General features: G+C 38.0%; 1 protein-coding gene across 20 annotated transcripts in view; it reads left to right on the top strand.

Annotated features, from left to right (window-relative positions):
• Positions 1 to 22,908, top strand: part of LOC131431008 (phosphatidylinositol 4-phosphate 5-kinase type-1 alpha) — a 166,265-nt gene that overhangs the window by 4,713 nt on the left and 138,644 nt on the right. For all 20 annotated transcript variants that reach the window (XR_009229626.1, XR_009229627.1, XM_058596379.1 and 17 more), the window contains exon 3: positions 1,807 to 1,853. Coding sequence is in view for 18 of the 20 variants with exons in the window: in XM_058596379.1 (XP_058452362.1) it covers positions 1,807 to 1,853 (47 nt within the window). In the remaining 2 variants the exon portion in view is untranslated. The remainder of the gene's footprint in view (positions 1 to 1,806; positions 1,854 to 22,908) is intronic.

The raw sequence follows: 22,908 nt of genomic DNA, 5'->3' as shown, positions 1-22,908 counted from the left end.
CAGCAACGATCATTATCAGACTGTAATTTTTTTAAGAGCGTGAAATACTCAGAGTATGAAGTGGGGCGAAGAAATGTAGCAAAATTCTCTCACGGTTCATGCATTGAGAGACTCGAGTTCTTGTAACATCTTCTACCGGATTGAAAATGTTGTATACAATATAGATAGCAGCTTCTGTCAAATTTTCGGCAATCACCAACACTGCCCATCAGTACAAGGTGCGTTTAGCTTAAATTTAATCCTAATCAATTCAAACGGTTCATGACCGAAATGCGTCTGTCCAAAGAATGGAACCATATATAAATTTTCGGGCTCTAATTGTGATAGAAACCATAGACCCAATTATTGGTAATGTTTTGTCAGACAAAAAATTTAAATGCTCAGATAAAATAAGTAAATTCAGTAAAAACGTTCTACTGTCCCATTCGTCATCATCATTATCTGTGACATACATGTTTATATTATAGGTAGTAATGTACCTATAACCAACAAACCTCCCCTTAGGCTTTGGTTGATGAGCTACAGGGTGCGTACCCACGCTTGGCGGATGAGGGTGGGAGTCAATTTACACTTTTCACAAGGTAAAGAAGTTGGACACAGTCAAACCATAACGAGATCGATCGTTTGCTTATAAATATAAAAATTGAGAATTGTTTTGTTATCTAGATCGATTCTAGATACTCAATATATTTCTCAAAGGTCTGGAAGAAATGAAATATGCTAACCAAATCTCACACAATTGGTGGTTTGTATTTGTGCATAGCCACATTGCAATGTGTAGAAAGGGGAATGGAATCATGTCCTCTTTATCACCTCTGGGAGCCGCAAACAACGTGGACAACATCGTCAAAGTCAGCACACCTAGTAGTTTGATTGCATGTTAAATGTAGCTCTATCTTAGATTGCGTTGTAGAATGCTTCGTACTTTCTCTGACATTCGTTACTTTCACTCAGTTCCTCACAAATGCTACACTCACTCATCAATCATCATTCATATCCCACTATGCGGATACAAAAAAATACATCGACAAAGATAGCTAAAAACATGTTTAAAACGTGATGCTTGGAAATTGTTCTTAACGGCAGAAAATATCGAATGCATTTCAAATATAATTGTAAGCATGAAAATTCTTTGTCGAGTAAAACATATATTTCAGCGATTTTAGATACGAATATCTCATTAATTTGGAAACAGAACCAAAACTCCTTTGTTTGAGTTTTGTCTATAATTTTTGTTTTCTCTATGCAAATGCATGCAATAGTCCATAAAGAATCTCCGCATGATTATTATAACTAAATCGAACTATGGCAAATGATTGAATACCGGTGTTATTTGGTGTACTTTCCACTTGACTAGTTCAACAAGAATGAAGGATAGTCGGATATGTGTGTACACAGGGAAGAGACCGAGACATTGATTTCGAAAAGCGAATTGAAAATAAGGATCATCTGAAAAACTAGAGAAAACATCAAGAGGAATCCTGTTTTAGCTTTTCTTGCGATGCACTGCTAGATAGAATCGTTTGCTGTTGTGGTATGCCTTTCGGGATGTTTCGCTTCGAACACACATACACAGACACACACCAAAAAATCGAACCGGAATATTTCGTGTGTAGAATTAAAATGTCATGTCGCTGTCGTTTTCCGACACAACAAAAAAAAGGAGAGATGTTGGAGCTTGGCTCTAGGACTTCAAAACGAAACAAAAGATGTTATTTGCTTTTGGGAATATGCCAACTGCAAACTTTGCGCTATTTATGAATCACAAATAGTAATCTACTGTTTCATTTTTTTGTTCCATTTCAGGCAAATTCATCAGGGACACGCCCGGAAAACAAATCCTGGCCGATGGGGTAAGTGTGTGTAGGAGTGTTTTTCGTAGCGTCCGACGTCTTGCCGTCTCGACGTCTTGAGTTTAAATTTTTTTTATCGTGAGCAGAAATTGATGATGTTTCAACCTAATTGCGATGGGCAAAGAAGATGCGAACGTTTGTCATAGTTATAGTCCCTAAACAATTTTTCTTGGTGCGAGGGAATCTCACTCGTTCTTTTCGTAAAGTGCAAAGAATTTTAGCAAAATTACAAAAAAAATGATTCTCTTATTGTCGAGAAATGTAATTTTCCGGATATTCGGGAAATAATTTTTGAACAGAGTTAGTTGCATAAAAAAAACCCTTATTTTTGACGTGAATACGTCTTACTTTACTATGGGGTCCGTTTCGAAAATTTTCCCTCTGGGAGAGTGTTAGGTTTTTGATCTCGAATAATTGTAAAAACATATGTTTTCTCCATCCCTTAGAAAATATGGTCAGAAAATTATGCTGATAATTTTTGCAATTTTCAGTACAATTTTATCATTCGTTCCAGGTTCAGAATCCAGTGATCAGTTTCAGAATTTCAATAAAAAAAATTCAGTTCAAAAGTTCAGGTTCAGTACTTAAGTTCAGCTCTTGAAATTAGATCAAGAATCCAGCTCAAAAATTAAATTTTGGAATTCGTGTCCAGAATCCAGTTCCATAATCCAGGTCTAGAATTCAGTCCTAAAATTAAGGTTTAGTTCCCGAAAGCATTTCTAGAATTCAGATCCAATTCCAAAATCTAGGTTCACAATTCTGGTCTAGAATCCAGGTCCAGAATCACGATCCAGAATCCAGTTCCCATTCCAAAATTCGGTTCCAAAATTAAGGTTCAGAATTCTGAAACTACAGAATTTAGGTTCAGAACTTAGTTACAGATCTCGAATTCAGGTCCAGTTCTAGAATCCAGGTCATGTGCTCAGTTCAAAATTCCAGACTTAGAATCAAGTTCCTGAATTCAGTTCTAGTTCCAGAATTTAGTTCCAATTCTAGGATTTGGTTCCAAAATTAGGATCAAAATTCTGTAACTGATTTCAGAACTAGACCTGACTTCGGACTGTGGATTCTGGAACTGAATTCTGAATCAGAAGTCAGAAATTGGTACTGAATCCTGGATTAGAATTTTTAAAACAGAACTCTCAGCTGAAATTTTGAAATTAATTTTATAATATAATTTTTATTCTGGCTTTTTTGCGTAAAAGCTTTACGTGGCCGATTGGCTTACATTTTTGTTACTTAACATTTTTTTTTTGCTTTTGGATCTCGTTGTCACCCTTTTTCTAGGGGGAGATGAGTTTCCATTTCCATCCAACGAGCATCGGGGGTCACTTTGTCCGCGGCTTATCTCTTCATCCATTGCTTCATCGTCGGTGTTGTATGTGATTTCCGTTTTCTTTTCGTTTTCCTTGTTGATAGTAGTCTTGGGCTCGTTGCTGTAGATGCGCCTTGTTGTACATTGGTTACAGTTGCTGGTTGGTTGGAGGCTGAGTTGTTAACTGCAGCTGGTGTACTTTGTTCTATAGAGGATACTAATGGTTTCGTTGAAGGGGATGCTTCATTGTTGTTAGTGGCTGTCACAGATGTACTGGGGTTGTTTGGGGTTGGTGTGAAGAAAGCACCATTGTCCTTTGGTGTAGTTGTCTCCTTGTCCAGTTTATCACATGGCTTACCGTAGTGAACAGCTTTTTGGCAATATTGCCATGTGGCCATCTGATTGTCATAGGTAACAAGTGATTTGCACGGAATTCTTGTATCCTGACCGAAAGTCACACAAGAAGGTATAGCCCTCTTCAAGCGCATGCGTGAAAAACGTACGCCATTTAGAATACCGGAGAAAAAGTTCTTCCACTTTTCTTTTTCGATAGAGAGAATCTCTCCGTATTGGGACATAGTTTTGCGAATATATGAATCGGTGACGCTTGAGGGAAGATCGTGCACACGCACTTCTATTGCATCTATCTTCCATATATACTGGAATGTTGTACTTAATGTTCTCGTGCTCCACATAGTACACATTGTTATTGTCTTTTGCGAATTTAATTTGCATCCAACTCTTTTTAAAACTGGATGTAAACAACATTATTTGTCTTATTGCATTGAAGTAATGGTACACGTTTAATGTCAAGATGCATTTGCTCCTTAAGCTAACCTTCAAGTTCTCATACCAAAGGTCGAATTTTGCACTGCTTGAAGTCAACAATAATTGTATTCTTTCGTAGCGTCGGTAGCTTTTTTTCGTTTGGTTGACTCATTTCGAGGTCGTTCTATTGTTCACTACACAATACTGTACTTGGTTTCTTCTGTTTCTTCTTGGTTTTGTTTTATCGACTGACTTGGATGAGATGTGAAAGCGCACTGATTTTGACGTTTCTTGACGTTCTGATTGGGATTAAAAAACTTCCATTTTTCGTTTTTTTTCTACGTAGCTTTTTTCAGATTACACTAGATCTGGACGTTCCATGCATTTCTAGGATATTTGGCATCAACAAAATTTTTTTCGTTACTTCTGAGGAACGCGGATTTCTGAAGTTACCCGGTTCTTTTTTACTCGGATTTCCGAAGTCACGCGGGTTTTTATGCCCGATTTTATACGCGGTACATATCCCTTGCGTAAAAAGAGACCTCAGTGTATGAAAATTTCTAATATGAATTAAATGAATTTGTGCTGCAGTTCGTGCTCGCATCCCACCCGACACAGTCGAAAATCGTTTACGGTCGAAACAACAGAAACAAAGACAATACGCCAGTGAACAATAACTTAACTTAAAGAACTAATGATGAAAATGAGATTCAAATCAACAAGGCGTGAAATTGTGCGATGAACGTGTTTTTAAGCAATTCCATTTTTATGCAACGCCAATTTTATGCAATTCCAAATTTTTTATGTCCAAATGCCTTTGAATAGAAAAATAATGAAAAGCACTGTGAATTTATTTTACAGAATAATTTAATTCATTCAATCTGAATCATAAAAACAAACTATATTTCGAAATATTCATATGCTAATACCGTCGAGTAATCTTTCATTTTTGTTCAAAACATGGTTTGAAAGATCATTCTATTCTAAATATTTAGGTGGTTCAAAACTGCTTGTGTTGTTATATCTATGTAACAAATTGAACAAAGTGCTTAAAAAGGTAATATTTCTGACTTTGATTAGTTGCTGTTCCAAAATTATAGTCGAATTTATTTTTCTGTTTATGTCAGCAACAGCAAAATCAAATAATGTGTATAAGAATATGTTCAGATATGCTCATACAAAGTGTAACGTTGATGTTTGCCAAATTAAAAACGAGTACATCGTGCTCAGTACGTTCATTATCATTTATGATGTCAATTCTCTATCAGTCGGTGGATAAAAGAACACAGTTTCTAATTATTAAATGAATATTGCCCAGAAAACATTTGTAGTTCTTGTTGCTATTTATCATATCACTTGAGTCAGAAGGTTCAAAGTTGCATCCGGGTAGAAAATTTGAGTTACGAATTACGAATGAATGAAATACATTTCTCAAGTAACGCATTTTCTGACCATGATTAATTTTCATGCGAGAAAACCTATTGCTCATGATTTTTATCCTTTTGATCATAAAATCATCACAATTCGTTGCTTGAAAGTCGAGTAATCGGCAAAATAATATTGAATTTTGGTACATTCGTCATTTTTGAAAATCAGTCTTGAGTCAAATTGGTCTCTCTATCCACGCAAAACAAACGGTTTGTTATAAGGAGTGTATCGAAAATAAGCTATCCACAAATTTTTCTTTCAAATTATGATAAAAAAACAATATTTTATTTAACCTAAAAATTGATCCTTTATTGTACGAAGTTAAACTTGAGCATAATAAAACCGGATGCAATTTAAGTTATTCTATCACGAATTTTCGAACTTTTGATCGAACGCTCTTTATCAAGCTCCGGACAAGTGTTGCATCGCATTTTTTGGACGCTTTAGCCCAAATTTTTTTGAACTCCTGCATGCTCCCAGCTGCCTTACCAGTCTTCCTGAAGACCCTCTTCACGATTGCCCTGTAACGTTCGATGGGTCGAAGCTAAGGGCAATTTGGTGGATTGATATTTTTCTCAACGCTAGCCAATTGAGAGTGGTTTTGGCATAGTGAGCCGATGCTAAATCCGGCCAAAACAGGTGTACTATGCTTCTTATATAAAGGCAGCAATCTCTTTTGGAGACACTCAGATCCGTAGATTTCTGCATTTATTGTTCCGGTAGTGTAAAAAATGGTTGACTTCAAACCACAGGAACATATTGCTTGCCATACCATTCGACCGAATTTCTCCACTTGAATCGACCTATCCGCATCGCTCATATTCTCTCTAACGACGACAGTAGAGTAGTGTGGACCTGAAAGGGTTTTTGAGTCCTCCTTTACATAAGTCTCATCGTTCATCAAAACGCATGAACCCGGACACTGCAAAAGACTCGAATACAATTTCCGAATCCTTGTTGCTGCTCGCTTCTTCTGTTCTACACTTTGCTTCGAGATTTTCTGCTTCTTGTAGGTCTTTAGGTGATTTCGCCTCTTGATACGCTGGATCATTCCGACACTCGTTCCTGCTTTTTTGGCCAAATCACGTATTGACATTGATTTGTTCTTCATGATTAGATATATCACTTTCTGGTTCAGTTTCGAGTTGGAAGAACCGGATTTTCTGTCGCTTCCTGGTAGCTCATCCAAAGAATAGTGTTCCCCAAACTTATTAATGATGGTTTTAACAATGGTATGATGAATTCCAAACCGCTTCGCCAATTTTCGCATAGTAATACCCTTCTTACTTAGACATGTGTCCAGAACCTTAATTTTCACTTCCTGTTCAAAACGCGACATTTTGAAAACGCAGAATTTCAACCGCACAAACAAGTAAACAAACGAAAGCTGACTGCCAAACGCATAGCATACTGTGATCTGAGCATAAAAAACCATCACAACTACATGCGTTCAAGACAAATGTATGTGGATAGCTTATTATCGATACACTCCTTAGTGCAGATGTGTGCAAAGTTTCATCCAAACCAGAGGAAGACGATCCTGATTTTACCACCTTTTCTGCTGTTAATTTCCGGAATACGAAGGAGAATAGTAGAATAAAAGGGATAGATATTTCGGTTTTTTGCTTTATATCGCAATTTATTTCACGGTGTCATTGAATTTTCACTGTTTCTTTGGTGGGAAAAAGGAATGTCCCGTGAAGTGGTTTGGCTTTTTCACTTGAAAACTGAAAAGAATGTTTAATTTTAATACATTCATCATGTCCATGCGCAGCAGAAGTTAATTGAGTTTATCGCATTGCTCGCTAGAACGATTCTTCCCTAATCACCTGATCACAAGTTCATAGCGCTTTGTATTGTGTGCAGCATTGGATGCAATTCAACTACCGGAGAACTGAAACTGTGCAATTTTTCTCCCTTCTCATCACAAAGAACCCAGCAATCACACGTGCTTCCTTCCTCCTGCGGTGATGGTCATCTACTATAACCTTACCAATCCAGTTGGATGAGGATTATCAATGAGCGGTTCTGTGCGCTTGGCTATCGAGCAAATGAACGCGAAACAACCGCCTTCTTCCCGTTCACCCACCGAGAGAGGCGGTTTTCCGAGAAGCTTAGCGGAACCTTGTCGATTTTCATCGGGCAGTTACAAATTAGTTCCCTTCTTTGCGGTGCTTTCTCATGGGCGGCCAGCGTGCATTCAAACATTCAAATTCGGCACTGACTGTGCCGTTGCCAGTCGCCGCTACACCCCCACCCCACCACCACCCCACCACCACTACCATCATCATCGCCGACATTGTTTCAACTGTTTCCTAATTGAGCCGCAACCTCCATCAGTGTGCAGTGCGATAACCTTCCACGGACCCGCTGATGAAGCCAGTTCGAACTTGAGACAGCTGACCCAAGGAGATTTGGTGGGTTGTTGTTGTTGTTGTCTGTGGTTCTGGGCATGCAGTGGTGCAGTTTATGTGCTTCGGTGAGAACTTTCTTTCCTTGGCTTACTTTGAAGAGAAGTTGTGAAACAAAAATAACCATCGAAGAAACGCCAGTAGTCGGGAATCAATGGCATAGAGAATAGAATATCACGTGCTTTTCGGTGAAGCAAAAATCAGTTCTGTGTGTGTGTTCATGTACTCGGAATCGAAGTTGTCGTTCGAGTTGGGTTTTTTTTTCATACCATTCGTAGTTCGAACCGTGAGTCATTGAAAGGCCTATTCACGTGGCACGTTGAAGGAAATCTCTTCGTTTACTTGCCCAAGGGGCTGCGGTTTGAAGGGCGATTCCATAAAACTCGTGACATTGGAATGCGTCGCTGGATTCCAAAGCAGCTTTAACTCAACTCAATTAGTTTTTTGCTGTGTAGAACACCATCAATGTTGATTCCAATCCAATTGGAATGAATTTTGCCGGGAAAAATGAAAACAAAATATGCGTCAGCTGATATTACTTAATGAGGGCGGTAAACTTGAACTGATGAACATGTAGACAATGAGACGCATATACACAGACAAAAACCGCACAAAAAAAAACCGCGACAAAAAATATATATTTTATATTACTTATATTTTCAAAAACACCACTAGAAGATTCTGTTGAGATTTTTTTTCAAACGGAAATAAAATCAAAAACTTTCTTTGGTATAAACTGCCATCACCTATTCAATTTGTAAACAGTTATGTCAACGTCATTTGAAGGTTTGGCACCTCGTGGGTAGCCAGTTTGTGCAAAGTACACATGACTTATTTCGTCTTCGACTCATCAGTGCATCAGCAGTTCAACATAATCTGCTGATGCACTGATGAGTAGAAGACGACACGTAAAAAAACATGAGTTATGTCAAGTTAATATAGATTTAAATGTGACAACTCTACACGCTTTACAAAATTGAACAAAGCACGGTGTGTGCTAGGCAGTTGTGTTTTCTTCTTCCGTACCTGCACGTACCGATGCGTACCGGTTGTGCATCGTTTTGTATGACAGTTTGAAAGTTTTGATACTCAGCGCCCTATAATTTCGGAACCGGAAGTCGGATCTAGATGAAATTGCACAGTATCTTCTAAGACAATGAGAGCTTTAATTTGAATCATGATTTGTGAAAATCGGTTAACCCGTTGCTGAGAAATCGAAATGAGTTCTGGTTTGTGAGCTTTTCTGCGCTATTACCGGTGCGTTCGACGTCTCGTCTTCGACATTAGCAGTTCATATTATGCTACTAACGAGACTCAACATTTCAACATAAACCGCTAAGCAGACATAAAGTAAATGCTATTTGCAAAGCACTGATGAGTCGAAGACGACCAAATAGCCAAAGCTTGGTTCTTCTGAGAAGTCAGGATGGACTTCGGTAAAATAGCAAAAAGTTGTCTGGAAATGGCATTAACTCTACGTCGGCTTATTTGTTTAAATTGAACTGTTGAGTTCAGGGTGGCAAGTGACCGGGAATATCGGGAAAAACCGGGAAAAAGTCTGGAATTTCGTTTCACCGGGAAAAAACCGGGAAAAAGTCGGGAATTTTAGTGAAAATCCAGGAAAAAAAATACTAGTCCTGGTCTTAGTAAAGATTTTCAGCATCATGATTTTCCTGATTGAAGAAATGAAAAGTTGGAGACAATACTCCATTTTGTGTTTGAGTGAAAAGTTCAATAAAAGTTTTGAAACATCGTATTGTCCCATACAGGTTTTATGGTACACAATTCATTGGAGATAGGGCCAATCTCCCATGTTTCGTTCAACAATTTTTGTAGGGGTTTGGCGGCAATTTGTAATGGATCAGAAAGCATTAAAGCTTTCTTAGTTGTTATCAACAACAGCACATCGAATGGATGCTTTTGCTGTTGAGTTTCAGAATAAGTTTGCAGAATCTAATTGCAAAAGAAATATCAGGTAACATGTTCAATAAAATTATGAAAAATTCTTAGGAGCGTTCATGTTTTTGAGTGGGCTAATAATTGTCCTAATTTCATCATAATGTCTCAGTTCCAGTTCGTGCTCGCATCTCAGCCAACACAGTCGAAAATCGTTTGCGGTCGAAGCAAAAGAAACAAAGACAATACAGTGCAGTGAACAATAGAGTGTACGAAATGGTCAAATACGATTTAACAAAGCCTGAAACTTGTAATGAAATTGAAATCTTACTTAAAGAACGAATGCATCTAGACGCTAATAATGTAACTGAGATTCAATTCAACAAGGCGTCTAACTGTGTGTACATTATGTTTAAACGTGAAAGCGATGCAATTGCATTCGCTTCGGTTAACAACGAGGTGCACAGTGTTGAGTGTGATAACATTAAATACAAAATTCCTGTGCACATGGTGGACAATGCCATACAAGTACGCGTGCATGACCTTCCCCCGCAGACCAGCGATCAGTGCGTTCGGGAAATCATGTCGCAGTACGGTGAAGTTCTTTCCATCGAAAGAGAAGTATGGCGGAATTTTTTCCCCGACATCCGGAATGGCGTGCGAGTGGTACGTATGCAACTACGTAAGGCAATTCCATCATACATCATTTGTGGTCAAGGTGGGACACATCCGTGTAAAACGCTGATTACCTATGAAAATCAGCTGGTTACATGTCAGTTTTGTGAACAACCTGCACACTACGGTAAACCTTGCACTGAAATTGCGAAAAGAAAATCTTCAACCAAAGACAAGGTCAACCGTTCAACAACGAAAACTAGTGAGCGTAGTACTCCTGTTTCACTATCAAACCAACCAACAACTGCAACCAATGTACAACAAGGCGCATCTAAAGCAACTAGCAACGAGCTCAAGACTACGAACAACAAGGAAAACGAAAAGAAGACGGAAATCAATAACAAAACCACCGATGCGGCAATGGAGAACGAGACGAGCCACGAACAAAATGCCCCTCAACCCTCGCAGGAGGAAAATAGAAGCTCTTCTCCTCTTAGGAAAAGAGTGAAAACGAGATCCAATTCAAAAAATTCTCTATTTAAAAAATCGGCTGATTCGGCCACGTAAAGCTTGTACGCAAATAGGCCTGAATAAAAATATCTTTTAAATAAAAAAAAAATAATGTCTCAGTAATGTCATCTTGAGACAATACTTGTGTTGTAATCTTGATATTGTCCACCGTTTTCAATGAGTATTTGATTTCCTTCTTTGAGATCGGAAATTGTTTCCTGAGAGTTTGTGAAAAACCTTAGAAAGGTGTAGAAGATGGTTTGATTTGTTCAGTGAATGTTTAATGTTTAATTTATATTAAAATACATGCAAAAAGTACTCCCTATCAGTGCGGTAAAATTTCATTTTCAATCGAATAATATAAAATGAAAATGAAATTTATGGCCCCTGACCGTCAGCATATTCCTACTAATGCTATTTTCAAGTGAAGCTCTCAGAATTGAATAACCGTACCTAGTCATTTGAAATTTTCGTGGTCATTGCCAAGTAGTCTAGCTGCTTCATTGTCTTCGCTGTTGGTAGTGAGCAAGTGCGAATGAATAGAATTATAAATGGAGTAAAGCATTAAAAATGAAAACTAAGAGAGGAAACTATTAATTTATGTGTATTCTGTAATTGATATTTCAGCTATCTAATGTCTTTCACCTATTCTGCCCATACTTGCATATCAGTCCCATATGTAAAATCGAATTTATTTTCGAATTTTTTGATTTATTTAGCTACCTAATGCTAAATAATGGTATTATTACATGAAATATCGGTAATATAACTTTGCTATTCCAATATTGCAACAAATGAAATTATTGAAATTTACACTGAATGGGACTGATATGCGGGTACTTCACATATGGGACAGACACGAGTTGATATTTTTTTCACATTTTACTGAACAAACCCTCAACTTTTATTGCAATTTCTGAGAAAATATTGAGGATAGTTTGCATTCCTCAAGCTAACTCAATATTGGCGAAAATCGATATGGGACTGATATGCGAGTATGGGCAGTATTGTTTTGAACCAATTCGAATGTTTACATAAACCTCATTTGAAGGCCGCTCTCACACACTATTCAAAGAGATATTTTGTTACATCGAGAGATCAACTGACGATGGTGAAACTGAGCTTCGATTGGTGGTGTGAAGAGTGAAGAACTGAATGCTGCTCGTTAGGTACGCCAGGGAACGTTGTGTGTGTGTCAGAGTGTGAAGTTTACTGCAGTACACAGTGGTTCAAAAGCGCAATTTCACGCTCTTAATTAATAACTCATAGGAACGTGGTTTTTTAGGTACAGTATCTTCAGCAAAGTTGTTCAGAATGATAGACGCCATCTTTTGGTAAGTTTTATTTATGTGATTAATCCCCCTAAAAGTGAGATAAAAATATTATTTTAGTTCAGAGAAAACATAGGGGCTAAGTTACTTCGACAAAGTTGTTCAGAAGGTTATTTCAAACAAATTTGCTGAAGGTACTATTCCCGTAACTTGAGTGTAATTCATGATATAATGTATTTTCTGAAAAGGGTGCCCTAAAACCAGTTTTTGTATGAAAACACATATATTATCAATTTATATGAGTTTTTCATGTTCAACAAAGTTTTTCATCATTAAAAACTACATAACTTTCTCAAACATACTATGCTGCTATCATTTCAGTTTAATGAAATAGAGCCATTTTTCATGGTTTTTATTACAAAATTTCAACTTGTCTATCATCAAAAGGCGCAGAAAGGTGCAGATGAGACTACTTACATATTAAACTACTTGACAAGAGCTTTCATACCGTGGTTGAATTACTCGTCTGCGATCGTCTGCAGGCGAGATATGTTCTTTTCAAATATCCTTGTCCTTGACATTTGCAATGATAAGGTTCATTGCATATCAGATCAGACTTCAGTATATATTCGTTACCATGGTAACTTTCACAATAAATGATTTTTATGGACATCGAAGTCTACAAATAGAAAAGTTTAGTAATCATACCAGACGTTTTCTGAAAGTGAGATAAGAAGCCACGGCTTTGAAAAAAGGCAATCATCATTTCGAATTACGTTATGTCATTTTTTGGTATGTTTTTCTATAGAAAATTGTTGCGGACAAATGTCCTCCATTCATCAATTTAAGTGGAGATCGATAAACGCTTGCTATATTGTACTGTTCACAATGATTAAGAAGTTTCTTTCATACATATTTCGAGAGTATTATACACGCGAGCAAAACAGATCACTTTCGAATCGGGATCCCATGAATTGGTTATTAGTTTCATCAGATCCATTGGTTACAAATATTCGTGAATGGCCAAAACAGTCCAAGAAGAATCTGTCGGATGATGCTAAGAGTCTTTTAGCTGGTTAAGAACATTGTCAGCGATCATAAAATAAATACAAATAACTAAAAATGAGTTTTGATCATACTTTTCTCTACCAGAAAATGACATAACTTAATTCGATTTAATGATTGCTTTTTTTTTAAACCGTGACAAAACAGTTACCAAACTATTCTATTTATAGACTTCGATGTGCAAAAAAAATCATATTTTGTTGCAAGTACCATAGTAATGAATATATACTGAAGTCTGATATGACATGAAGTGCACCTTATCATTGCAAATGTCAAGGACAAGGATATTTGAAAAGAACATATCTCGCCTGCAGACGATCGCAGACGAGTAATTCAACCACGGTATGAAAGCTCTTGTCAAGTAGTTTAATATGTAAGTAGTCTCATCTGCACCTTTCTGCGCCTTTTGATGATAGACAAGTTGAAATTTTGTAATAAAAACCATGAAAAATGGCTCTATTTCATTAAACTGAAATGATAGCAGCATAGTATGTTTGAGAAAGTTATGTAGTTTTTAATGATGAAAAACTTTGTTGAACATGAAAAACTCATATAAATTGATAATATATGTGTTTTCATACAAAAACTGGTTTTAGGGCACCCTTTTCAGAAAATACATTATATCATGAATTACACTCAAGTTACGGGAATAGTACCTTCAGCAAATTTGTTTGAAATAACCTTCTGAACAACTTTGTCGAAGTAACTTAGCCCCTATGTTTTCTCTGAACTAAAATAATATTTTTATCTCACTTTTAGGGGGATTAATCACATAAATAAAACTTACCAAAAGATGGCGTCTATCATTCTGAACAACTTTGCTGAAGATACTGTACCTAAAAAACCACGTTCCTATGAGTTATTAATTAAGAGCGTGAAATTGCGCTTTTGAACCACTGTGCAGTAGGGTGATCGTCAATGTGTTCCACATTCAGTTTCAATTGAATTGAATGAAGTTTTACTGCACTGCTCACTATTATTGAATCTGTAATCTGTAGCTCTCATATTATTTTCCAAGAAACATCCAAAGTTTCAGAAGAACGAAATCAAAAAGGTTAAAGCCGGGATAAAACAAATGATATATAAAAAATGAGAACGAAAGAACGGTTCAATCGAACTAATTCTTTCGGTAGAACTATTAGGTTTTGAGCGATTCTTTGTAATGAATGGGTTGGCCCATCTCTAGAATACACTCCTAGTTTGAATCCTAAGAGTCTTAAGAACTACTGATTTTCCAGATAGCCTAAATAAGACTTATTTAGTGGTAGTCTTACAAATGACTGAATAGTTCGGAAAACTGATTCAGCCATCTCTGAGAAAATTGATCGCTCAAAAACGTTACATTGACGAACTGATTCGAATGGTATATGACACTCAGCCCTCCGGGCCTTGGTTCCCAAATCGGTTTTCGCAGTGATTGCATTATCTATATGAGAAAGCCAAGAAAGACTTTTTGCCATTGTTATGTGCACTTGGCATATTGAATATTTCCTTTTTCTAAATCGATATACCAAGAAATACTTTATTTCTCAACTCTCGATGTTTTTTCTAGCAATATTCAAAAAAAAAAAATACTGAACATGTTAAAAAAAACCGGGAATTTTTTGTTTCGCGCACCGGGAAAACCGGGATAAAAACGGGATTGAAATCGGCAATTCACTTGCCACCCTGTGAGTTTCGTTAGTAGTTTTCGTATAAACTGTTAACGCACTGATGAGTCAAAGATGAAATGTAAAAACAAATAAAAACAAATAGCTATTAATTGCCAAAAAACCTAACGGATTGACATTGAATTTTTAACCATTTGACCCAGAAAGTTTGAGAACCACTGGTCTACGCTAACTAACCGATATGGTTTATGAATGTGTGTGTTTGTTCGCGTTTTCGCTGGGAACTGTGTGAACCAGAGCTGTTTCTTATCAGTGACCTTCACAAAATGTACACAAAACCAATCGATCAAAAAAAGCTCCGCGAACCGCGATACCCGCCGAATGATGACCTACGGGTTGTACCTCCTGTAATGGACTTTAACTAAGATTAAGGCATTGGCGATAGCTTTGCCGGGGGAGAAAAAATTGGAAGACTTCGTGAATTAAAATACCGCATCACTCGTTATGATCCCTATTCCCCGAGTTTGTTCAAGGGTGAGAGCAGTAAGTAAACCGTCGATTTTGGGAATTGAGAGTGGGTGTTTGCAGTAAACACACCTCGTTACACGCCTGTCGGTAGCCGACGTACGACCGTAATATATGATCCGGTCATAATTCAAGCAAATGAGCAGCATCGTTCATCGGCTCAGTGTGGCCGGCTGGTGGCAATCAGATGCATTTGACGCCGCCGGGTCGGACTGAAAATTCTTTGCTGCCTAGTTCGCAATTCTGATGAGACGATGTGCGCGCGATTATACCGGCCACAAACAAGCGAATACCAATTCGCCAACCTGTTCTCCATACCTGCTGAGCGGCGGTCGCTGCTGCGGCGGCGGCGGTGGAGGTGGTCATTTGAGCTGTACTTACCGCTGCTCAATGAGCATTGTTAAGCCTGTATGGTACCGTTCCTACACTTACCGGGAAAAAATAAATTGAGCGAAATTTATGCAAACACATTCTGATTGTTGATATGCGGCTTCGGTCATAAAAAAAACAAATCTCCTCTGGCACAGATAAGATATACTGAAGCTAAGCGGTTATTTTCCTTCATTTAAACATTCTATTTGACTTAGTTTCTCGTTTTAGCTTTTGCGGCGAGTGGTTCATTCAACTTCCACCTCCAGCAGCGGTGGACATTGTTCATCCGAAGTCATTATCAGCTGTGTAGATGAGTTTGCAAAGACCCGTGGCAATGCGCAGCAAATTGTTTTTCTATCGAAGGCTGCTCATATTGTTAATCTGCTTCTGGCTGGCTGGTTGGCTGGCTGACTGGTATTTGTGCAGCATTCGGTCTCGGATCGGTCTCATAATATTGTGGCGCATTGCCGATGCGATAAGAGATATTTTCCCTTCGGTTGTACGGCGGCATTCAACACGATGTGCTCTAGAAACGCTGGTTGTTATCTGAGCTGCGTTCCACCGAACATCCGCGGAACAAGTCCGGCAATTCGTGTGTGAATTCGTGATGACGGGTATGGTGTGCTGTGCCGGGAATGTTATTTGATTTCGAAATTGAGATGCTGGTAGAATTGGTCAGATTCGATTCAAGTACAAACCGATGGTACATGGTTTGTGGTACAGGCATCAACGCCTGATCGAATTGTTTTTTTTTCTGTTGCATTGTTTGCAGTGGTCCTGACATTTTGTGGCTACTGTGAACAAGTGAGTAATTTACTTTGGTATGAGATCCGGGGATTCCGAAATCCAATTATATCATATATAAATAAAGGAATAGTTGATTACTCGTTGATTTATGAATAATTCAATCAAGCTATGAAGTCATTCGAATGGTTTCTGTTTCAGTTCTGGGTAATTCCAAGTCCGCTTAGCAGATCAATTTGAACTCACGAATATTTCATCGTGCCACATAGCAAGTTGGTTGGAGTTGACTAATTGTTGCTCAATTTTTATCAGTGTCTAAACAGAGAAAGGAACTGGAAAGCAAAGCCTTTGTATTACATTCCTGTAGTGGAATTTGACCTTCTGTTTCTACAGATTTCGCAGCCGATTCAGAGTGTACAGAACCATTGCATGGCTGGTGCTACGATTCTACTAACACTACGAATCCTTCCAGGTCGGGGCCCGAGCATATGACAACTGGTTTGTAAGACCAGTGCCGTATGCATTGAACCGCCAACCCGGGAAAATCAAAATCAAAATAAATAAATATTTAATTGTTCGGGTTCCAATCCGTAACATCACTTCCAAATTATTCTCTTAAGGTATGTCGTGCTGCAATTTTACCGACTCGAAGAGTCATACTCATCTCAAAATTTTTACTGTTAATTTTTTTTTACGTTTCGCCTTCATCTCTTCAGTGTATTGCGCTGCTAATCGAACGGCTAGTGCAGCTAAGCAGCTAACGTCAAAATGCGCAACATTCGCAATAAGTTTATGGGACTTTACAGCCTATTCATAATTTGGCAGATATCAGGGGCCGGGGTCCACTAGGAGATTGATAGTACCTATTATCTTTCTTCGGATTGTACCAGCCTAGATGCCGTGTGAAATCCGGCGGAAAAAATGACCCAAGGATAAGTCCACTGGGTTTCTGCTTCCATGTCGTAAAAGGCGACGATTGCAGGAGTTTCGTTTTTCTTTCAGTTCTCAGATATTTTCAACGTTTCACTTCTGTTTACTCTATTTTACTAAATTCTCTCTTCATTCACCTTCCTTCAACTTGTACATTTGCGACTAGCTTCGGAGAAAAGTTTTATTTAGTATGTTTCTTCTTCCATATTATTTCTTGTCTTTCATGATTATAAATTGTTTGATAAAAATCAACTAATGCGCAAATCCATTAATATTACAAAGTTAATAACAGAGATAACATATGTCAGTATATAGAGTAAATAGTAAAAAAACACTTGTTTGTTTGATAAACTTATATTTTTTCTCGGTAGCCGGCTGCCCAGATCAACCAATATAACCAATTAATAATTTTAATAAATAATTAAAATAATAAAGCAGAAATAATAAACAATCAAGTCGCGCGTGAAATCTGTTGACCTTTGTTTGGTGATTTAAAATGATTTTATAAAAATTTTAGAAATATCACTACAATTAATCAACTATTTTTTCTAAATACTATTCACTCGTTTATTTTGTAGTAGGTAATTCCATTTAGAAAAGGAGGAAAGTTTTATTCGTTTTTATTCGTTACGCGATAGTATTTCAAATTTTCCTTCACGAATAAGAACTGTGAATCAAGACTGTCCGGGACTTCAGTATCGGATATTGTTGAAACGTTCACTCGGGAAGTCAGTGAGTTTAATGGTGCATCCGAGCATCTTGAAATCGGAATATACTAGGTCGCACGATAATACGACCATTACTGATTTTTTTTACTAACAGATATCATTCTTCCGTGGCACTAGTGACGTGCGCAGTACTATATGCGGCTTCTAGTAACAACAAGTGTTGGACTAACATACCTTCCTATCCCTAAACGAACCTACAACTGGACCTGGCCGGCGCTGGTACTGATCAATAAACTTCGGGGTTACCAGAAGTTGCACATTGAAGGTTGATCTGCCATTCCCAGGTCTGATCTTCCAGAATTTCTCTGGTCAATATCAGCTAATTTCGATCAATAACGGAGTGGCAACCAGGGGTGGTCGCTCAAGCTCAAGCTCATTCATGATTTGGCAGATATGTCCAATTTTAGCTCTTTTAAAGCGATTTGATCCGGGGGTTTGCGTCAGCAGTTCTGCTGACGCACTGATGAGTCGAAGACGAAACGTAAACTTAAGTAATTTTTTTTTGTTTTTGGAGAAAAACGAAGAAACGTAAGGAAAGGTGGATAACTATAATGGACTACTGCTCCTACAGATTATATCGTTAAATATTCGTTTCAAGAGTAAAAACTGCACAAAATCTGGATAAAAAACACGAATGCTAGTGCACTTCGGAGGCGTGTTTGGCCAAACTAATGGGGAATTTGGTTGATCTTTGGCGTCGATAGGTAATCATTATTGCATTTGATTGGAGCGATTGAAGGACAAAATCACTCCGAAAAGGTTTCGCATGGAGTAATAAAAAGTTTTGTTTTTACAAGACAATGCGCCGAGACGCGAATGCATCGCAACGGTGACTAAAATCAATGTCCAAGATGACCAACTGTTTCTTATCCACTTTACTCAACTCCTTAGGATTACTATCTGCTAATGATGTGATGATGGTTCCTCAGTATGACTAAAAGAAAAAACTTTTCTTTCAATCTCAAATAAAAATAAAAAAGTTTGTTCGGGCATACATTATCATAACCTTTTCCATTTATAAACCGTTTTGAGGCAATTTTACAAGAATCTTTCGAGTTTTTGCATTGTCACTCTCAATTTTAAACACATTTTACTCAGTTGTTCTGGAAACGGAAGTCGGATCCGAACCTAAATCAATAGCAGTCTATGAGATCGTAAGACCTTTCATTTGACTCAGTCGTCTCTTAGAAAATGAAGAGAGTTCCGTTTTTGAGTTTTTGGCCACTATTTTCGGTACTTCCAGAACCGGTATAGCTGAAATCGATTCGTTCAACCAGCAACTAACACAACAAACCAAATTATAATAGCTTCGTGCCAAATTTTGAAAAAAAATTTCGTTGTTTTTGAATTGTCGCTCTCAATGACGAATTGCAATTTCATACCCAGTTCACTCTTTATCTTCGGATCCGGAAGCCGGTTCCGGACAAAATTCTACATCAACTCATGGGAAAGTAATGCTTCTTATTTTAATCGAAACTAGTGAAAATTGGTCAAGCCGTTTCTGAGAAATTGTAGTAATTTAGGGTTTGGAGTACGCGGTCACTTTTTCCCGTACTTTCGGAACCAGGAACGAAGATCCGGTGTACCCAAAATCAATGTGTTTGGTTATCAACTAACCAGACCTGCCTAATTGATTAATTACACGGATAGTTGAAAGTATTTTGCTTTGAATTTGTACTGAAATTTCTGTACTTATCAGTCGATGAAATTAGATTGAGTTCTATGGGTCTGTAAGATCTTTCATTTGAACTTAAGCTTGTGAGAATTGGTTCAGCAGTCTCTGAGAAAATCGAGTGCATCTTTACCATTTTTTTGCACATTTTACCTCGTTACTCCCGAACCCGAAATCGGATGCGGATAAAATTCAATAGCAAACTATCTAAGATGAAGAAAATCAGCCATTTTTGTTACATACACGCACAGGATTTGGACCATGTTCGATGCATGCTTTATGTACCCAGTCGTGTGTTAGAGCTGTGTCTATCACAAGGCTTAGGGTGGCGAAATGGTAGCGCGTATGTACGGATTGTATCTTTTTCCAAAAATCATCTTTTCTGTTAGTTTCTCATTCATTTGGATTCTCCAACATATCACGAAACTGCCTAGCGAAACCCACCTGAGCTGGACGAATGATCGAATGCTTTTTGGGTGTAAGTTCGAGTAAAGCGTACCTGTTTGGGAAACAAAACCGATTTAGTTCAGCGCACGGTCATACATTTGGTGAAAATGATTAATATTGGCAATAAAATAGCCTTTAATGAGAACTGAAAAATGTTGTTGCTTTAAACCGGTAATCTGAAAGCTTATCTGTTGTAAATCAATCAGTATTCGGAATTCTGGATGCACACTATCCAATGCAATAAGCATGGATAAGCTGTATATTTTGACAAATTCGGCATTTAAGTAGTTTTAACAGCTACTAAAAAATATAAACAGGAGCACATAACGATACCGAAAGCATAAACAATGTTTTCGGTATCGTTATTGTATTTCCAAAAACTTGAAGATTCAACTGATTTTGAAGTTTTTTGTCTACTTCATCCAGGAATTGTACATCGCATACCCCACCACCGCACGAACGTTTTTGTTTTTAGTGAAGCAACTCAGACAGTTTTGGGGTTGCGTGTGGCAAAGCTGCCACAGCTCACGTTTCGGGTATCATCTTTCCCATTTGCCAGTCTGGCGAATGTCACGGATGATCGGTCATAAGATTGCAGCACGACTGAGCACCAATTCATGCTCGATGACACGAGGTCTTTTTAGGTGGAATACGCTGTTCAAAGTGAATTATGCAAATGTGAAGTTTCACGCATTCCTCGAGAGCATAATTCAACGGCTTACCGATGACAATTGCTATTATAAGCTGCAAAATTTAAGCACTTCTTAGTGTTGAATCATCCGAAGCCCAGCTGGTGGAAGCTGTGATCTGAAGGGGTTGATGGCAAGGGTGAATGGATGCTGAGGTCGTTACAGCGGTTGTGCGGGGAGGTACTTACTCCGGTTGCGCTGTGAGCTATGGTGATGATGATGATGATGATGACAAACTGTGTCATCACAACACCACCGTCACTGCCTTACGAAATTGGGGCTGAAGGTCGAGGCTGAACCGGTGTAGTGTTTCACATTTGTTTCGCCGCTGATTCAAGTCGTTGGTAGCAAACTGATTACATAGTTGTGACTAACAAAGGGTCCGACAATTGGACGAGTGCGTGTTGTTGAAGTAATTTTTTTTCACTGCAGTTGTAGAGGTTTTCGTCGTTTTCGTTTTATTTCTCCAGTGGTAGAGTCGGAAATCGGTACGGGAAAAAAAATCAAATGTGCAAGATCTCCTTCCAAGACAACGGTCATATTCATAGGGCAGAAAATCTAGATGTTTGACGGATATCAATTTTTTTATGGTAGGAGGGAAGAAACCCACAACAAAATATATTTTCTGTGATAAATGCTCCAGAGAACATCGGAAACCTTCTTCTAACAAACCGTCTGAGTGTTATAATTAGACCAGTCGTTAACATTAAAAAAAAAGATTTATGTCTCGTGGCGGTGTTTCAAAAGTACTTCAAATGGGCAACCGTGCAAATGGCGACAGCCAACTCATTTCGCGTCACACTTCGGTGCAACAATAAGGCTAGAAGTTACCTCTCGACCAGGTACTAGAACAAGGCCATTAGCCGCGCGTACCTTGAAGTGGCCAGGCCTCGAGAGACAAAATGAGACAGAGACAGAGAATGAGCGAACGGGCACTGGTTTAATTGCTTTCCCTGTTTGCTTCAGCGAACTATTAACGTAGTTCTGAAATGGAAAAGCTGACAGTGCATTCGGATGGCATAAAGCACCGGAATGGAACCGGCATCCCGTTAGATTTCGTTAGTATTTGGTTGGGTTTGAGGAACGGGGAATGTGCTTGAAACAGAAGATATTTCGGAGTCTGTTTGACTTGCGCGTATATCTTTTAGGTTATTCAGCTAAAAATTCAGGCTTCAACTAGGAATAGCCAGTTTATCTTTAAGTACATGTATTATTGAACCTCAATCCTAGTGAAATTCGTTGCATTCGGCTTGTTTTTAGTTAATGAGTGTTTATTCGGTAGAAACAGAATATTAAAATCACAGAAAGATAGTAAGAGCAAGTATGTTAAGATATGGAACGAGAAGGTGACACGTGACAATGGTGATTTAAACAAGTAGAGAACGAAAATTGCTCGAGATAGCACCAGATCTCAATGTTCCATGTATTTCTATGACATCCGGCATGAAAAATTCCGAATTCGGAATTTTCACGGTGATCTGCCTCAGTAATGAAATCCTCGCGATGTGGCACCACTTACTCTTGTCAGATTTAGCTCAGTTTTCGCACAGCTATTTTTTTTTGTAATCCAAAATCATTTTGAAAATTAGCGAAGAAAGCTTTTTGCCACTCTATTCTATTTATGTATTTAGTCTACTATGGCTTTATCAGTGTCTGATTCGGAACGGGGTTTGAGTCGGACGCCGGTCACGCATCTGTACATTTACGATGGTTGAAGATCGATTAGTTTGCTAATCGCATTTTCTTCCATGTCTTCTTCGTTGGCGTTGTATAGCTGCATGAAATAAAGTGAAAATTTTCCGTGCTTTTTTAAAAGTCTTTAATAAAACTTAAACTAATCCTTAGTTCTAATCGCATAGATTTCGTTAAAAATTGTGGCATACTGAGACATATATTTTAGAGAAATCGGTTTTGTCTACTATTGCTGTGTAATTAAAAGATGGCTTTTAGAGTATATTTATTTTGTGTTACTGAAGAATACTCATTTTCTAAAATATTTACGAGAAAAAAATTTTGTTTTGTTTTGTCAACATTACTCGATTTGGCCTTCAATCTCATA

This window comes from Malaya genurostris, chromosome 2 (genome assembly GCF_030247185.1).
Source record: "Malaya genurostris strain Urasoe2022 chromosome 2, Malgen_1.1, whole genome shotgun sequence".
In the NCBI taxonomy this organism is placed as follows: domain Eukaryota; kingdom Metazoa; phylum Arthropoda; class Insecta; order Diptera; family Culicidae; genus Malaya; species Malaya genurostris.
Note: the sequence above shows the minus strand (reverse complement) of the source record. Positions and strands in the feature narration are given on the sequence as shown.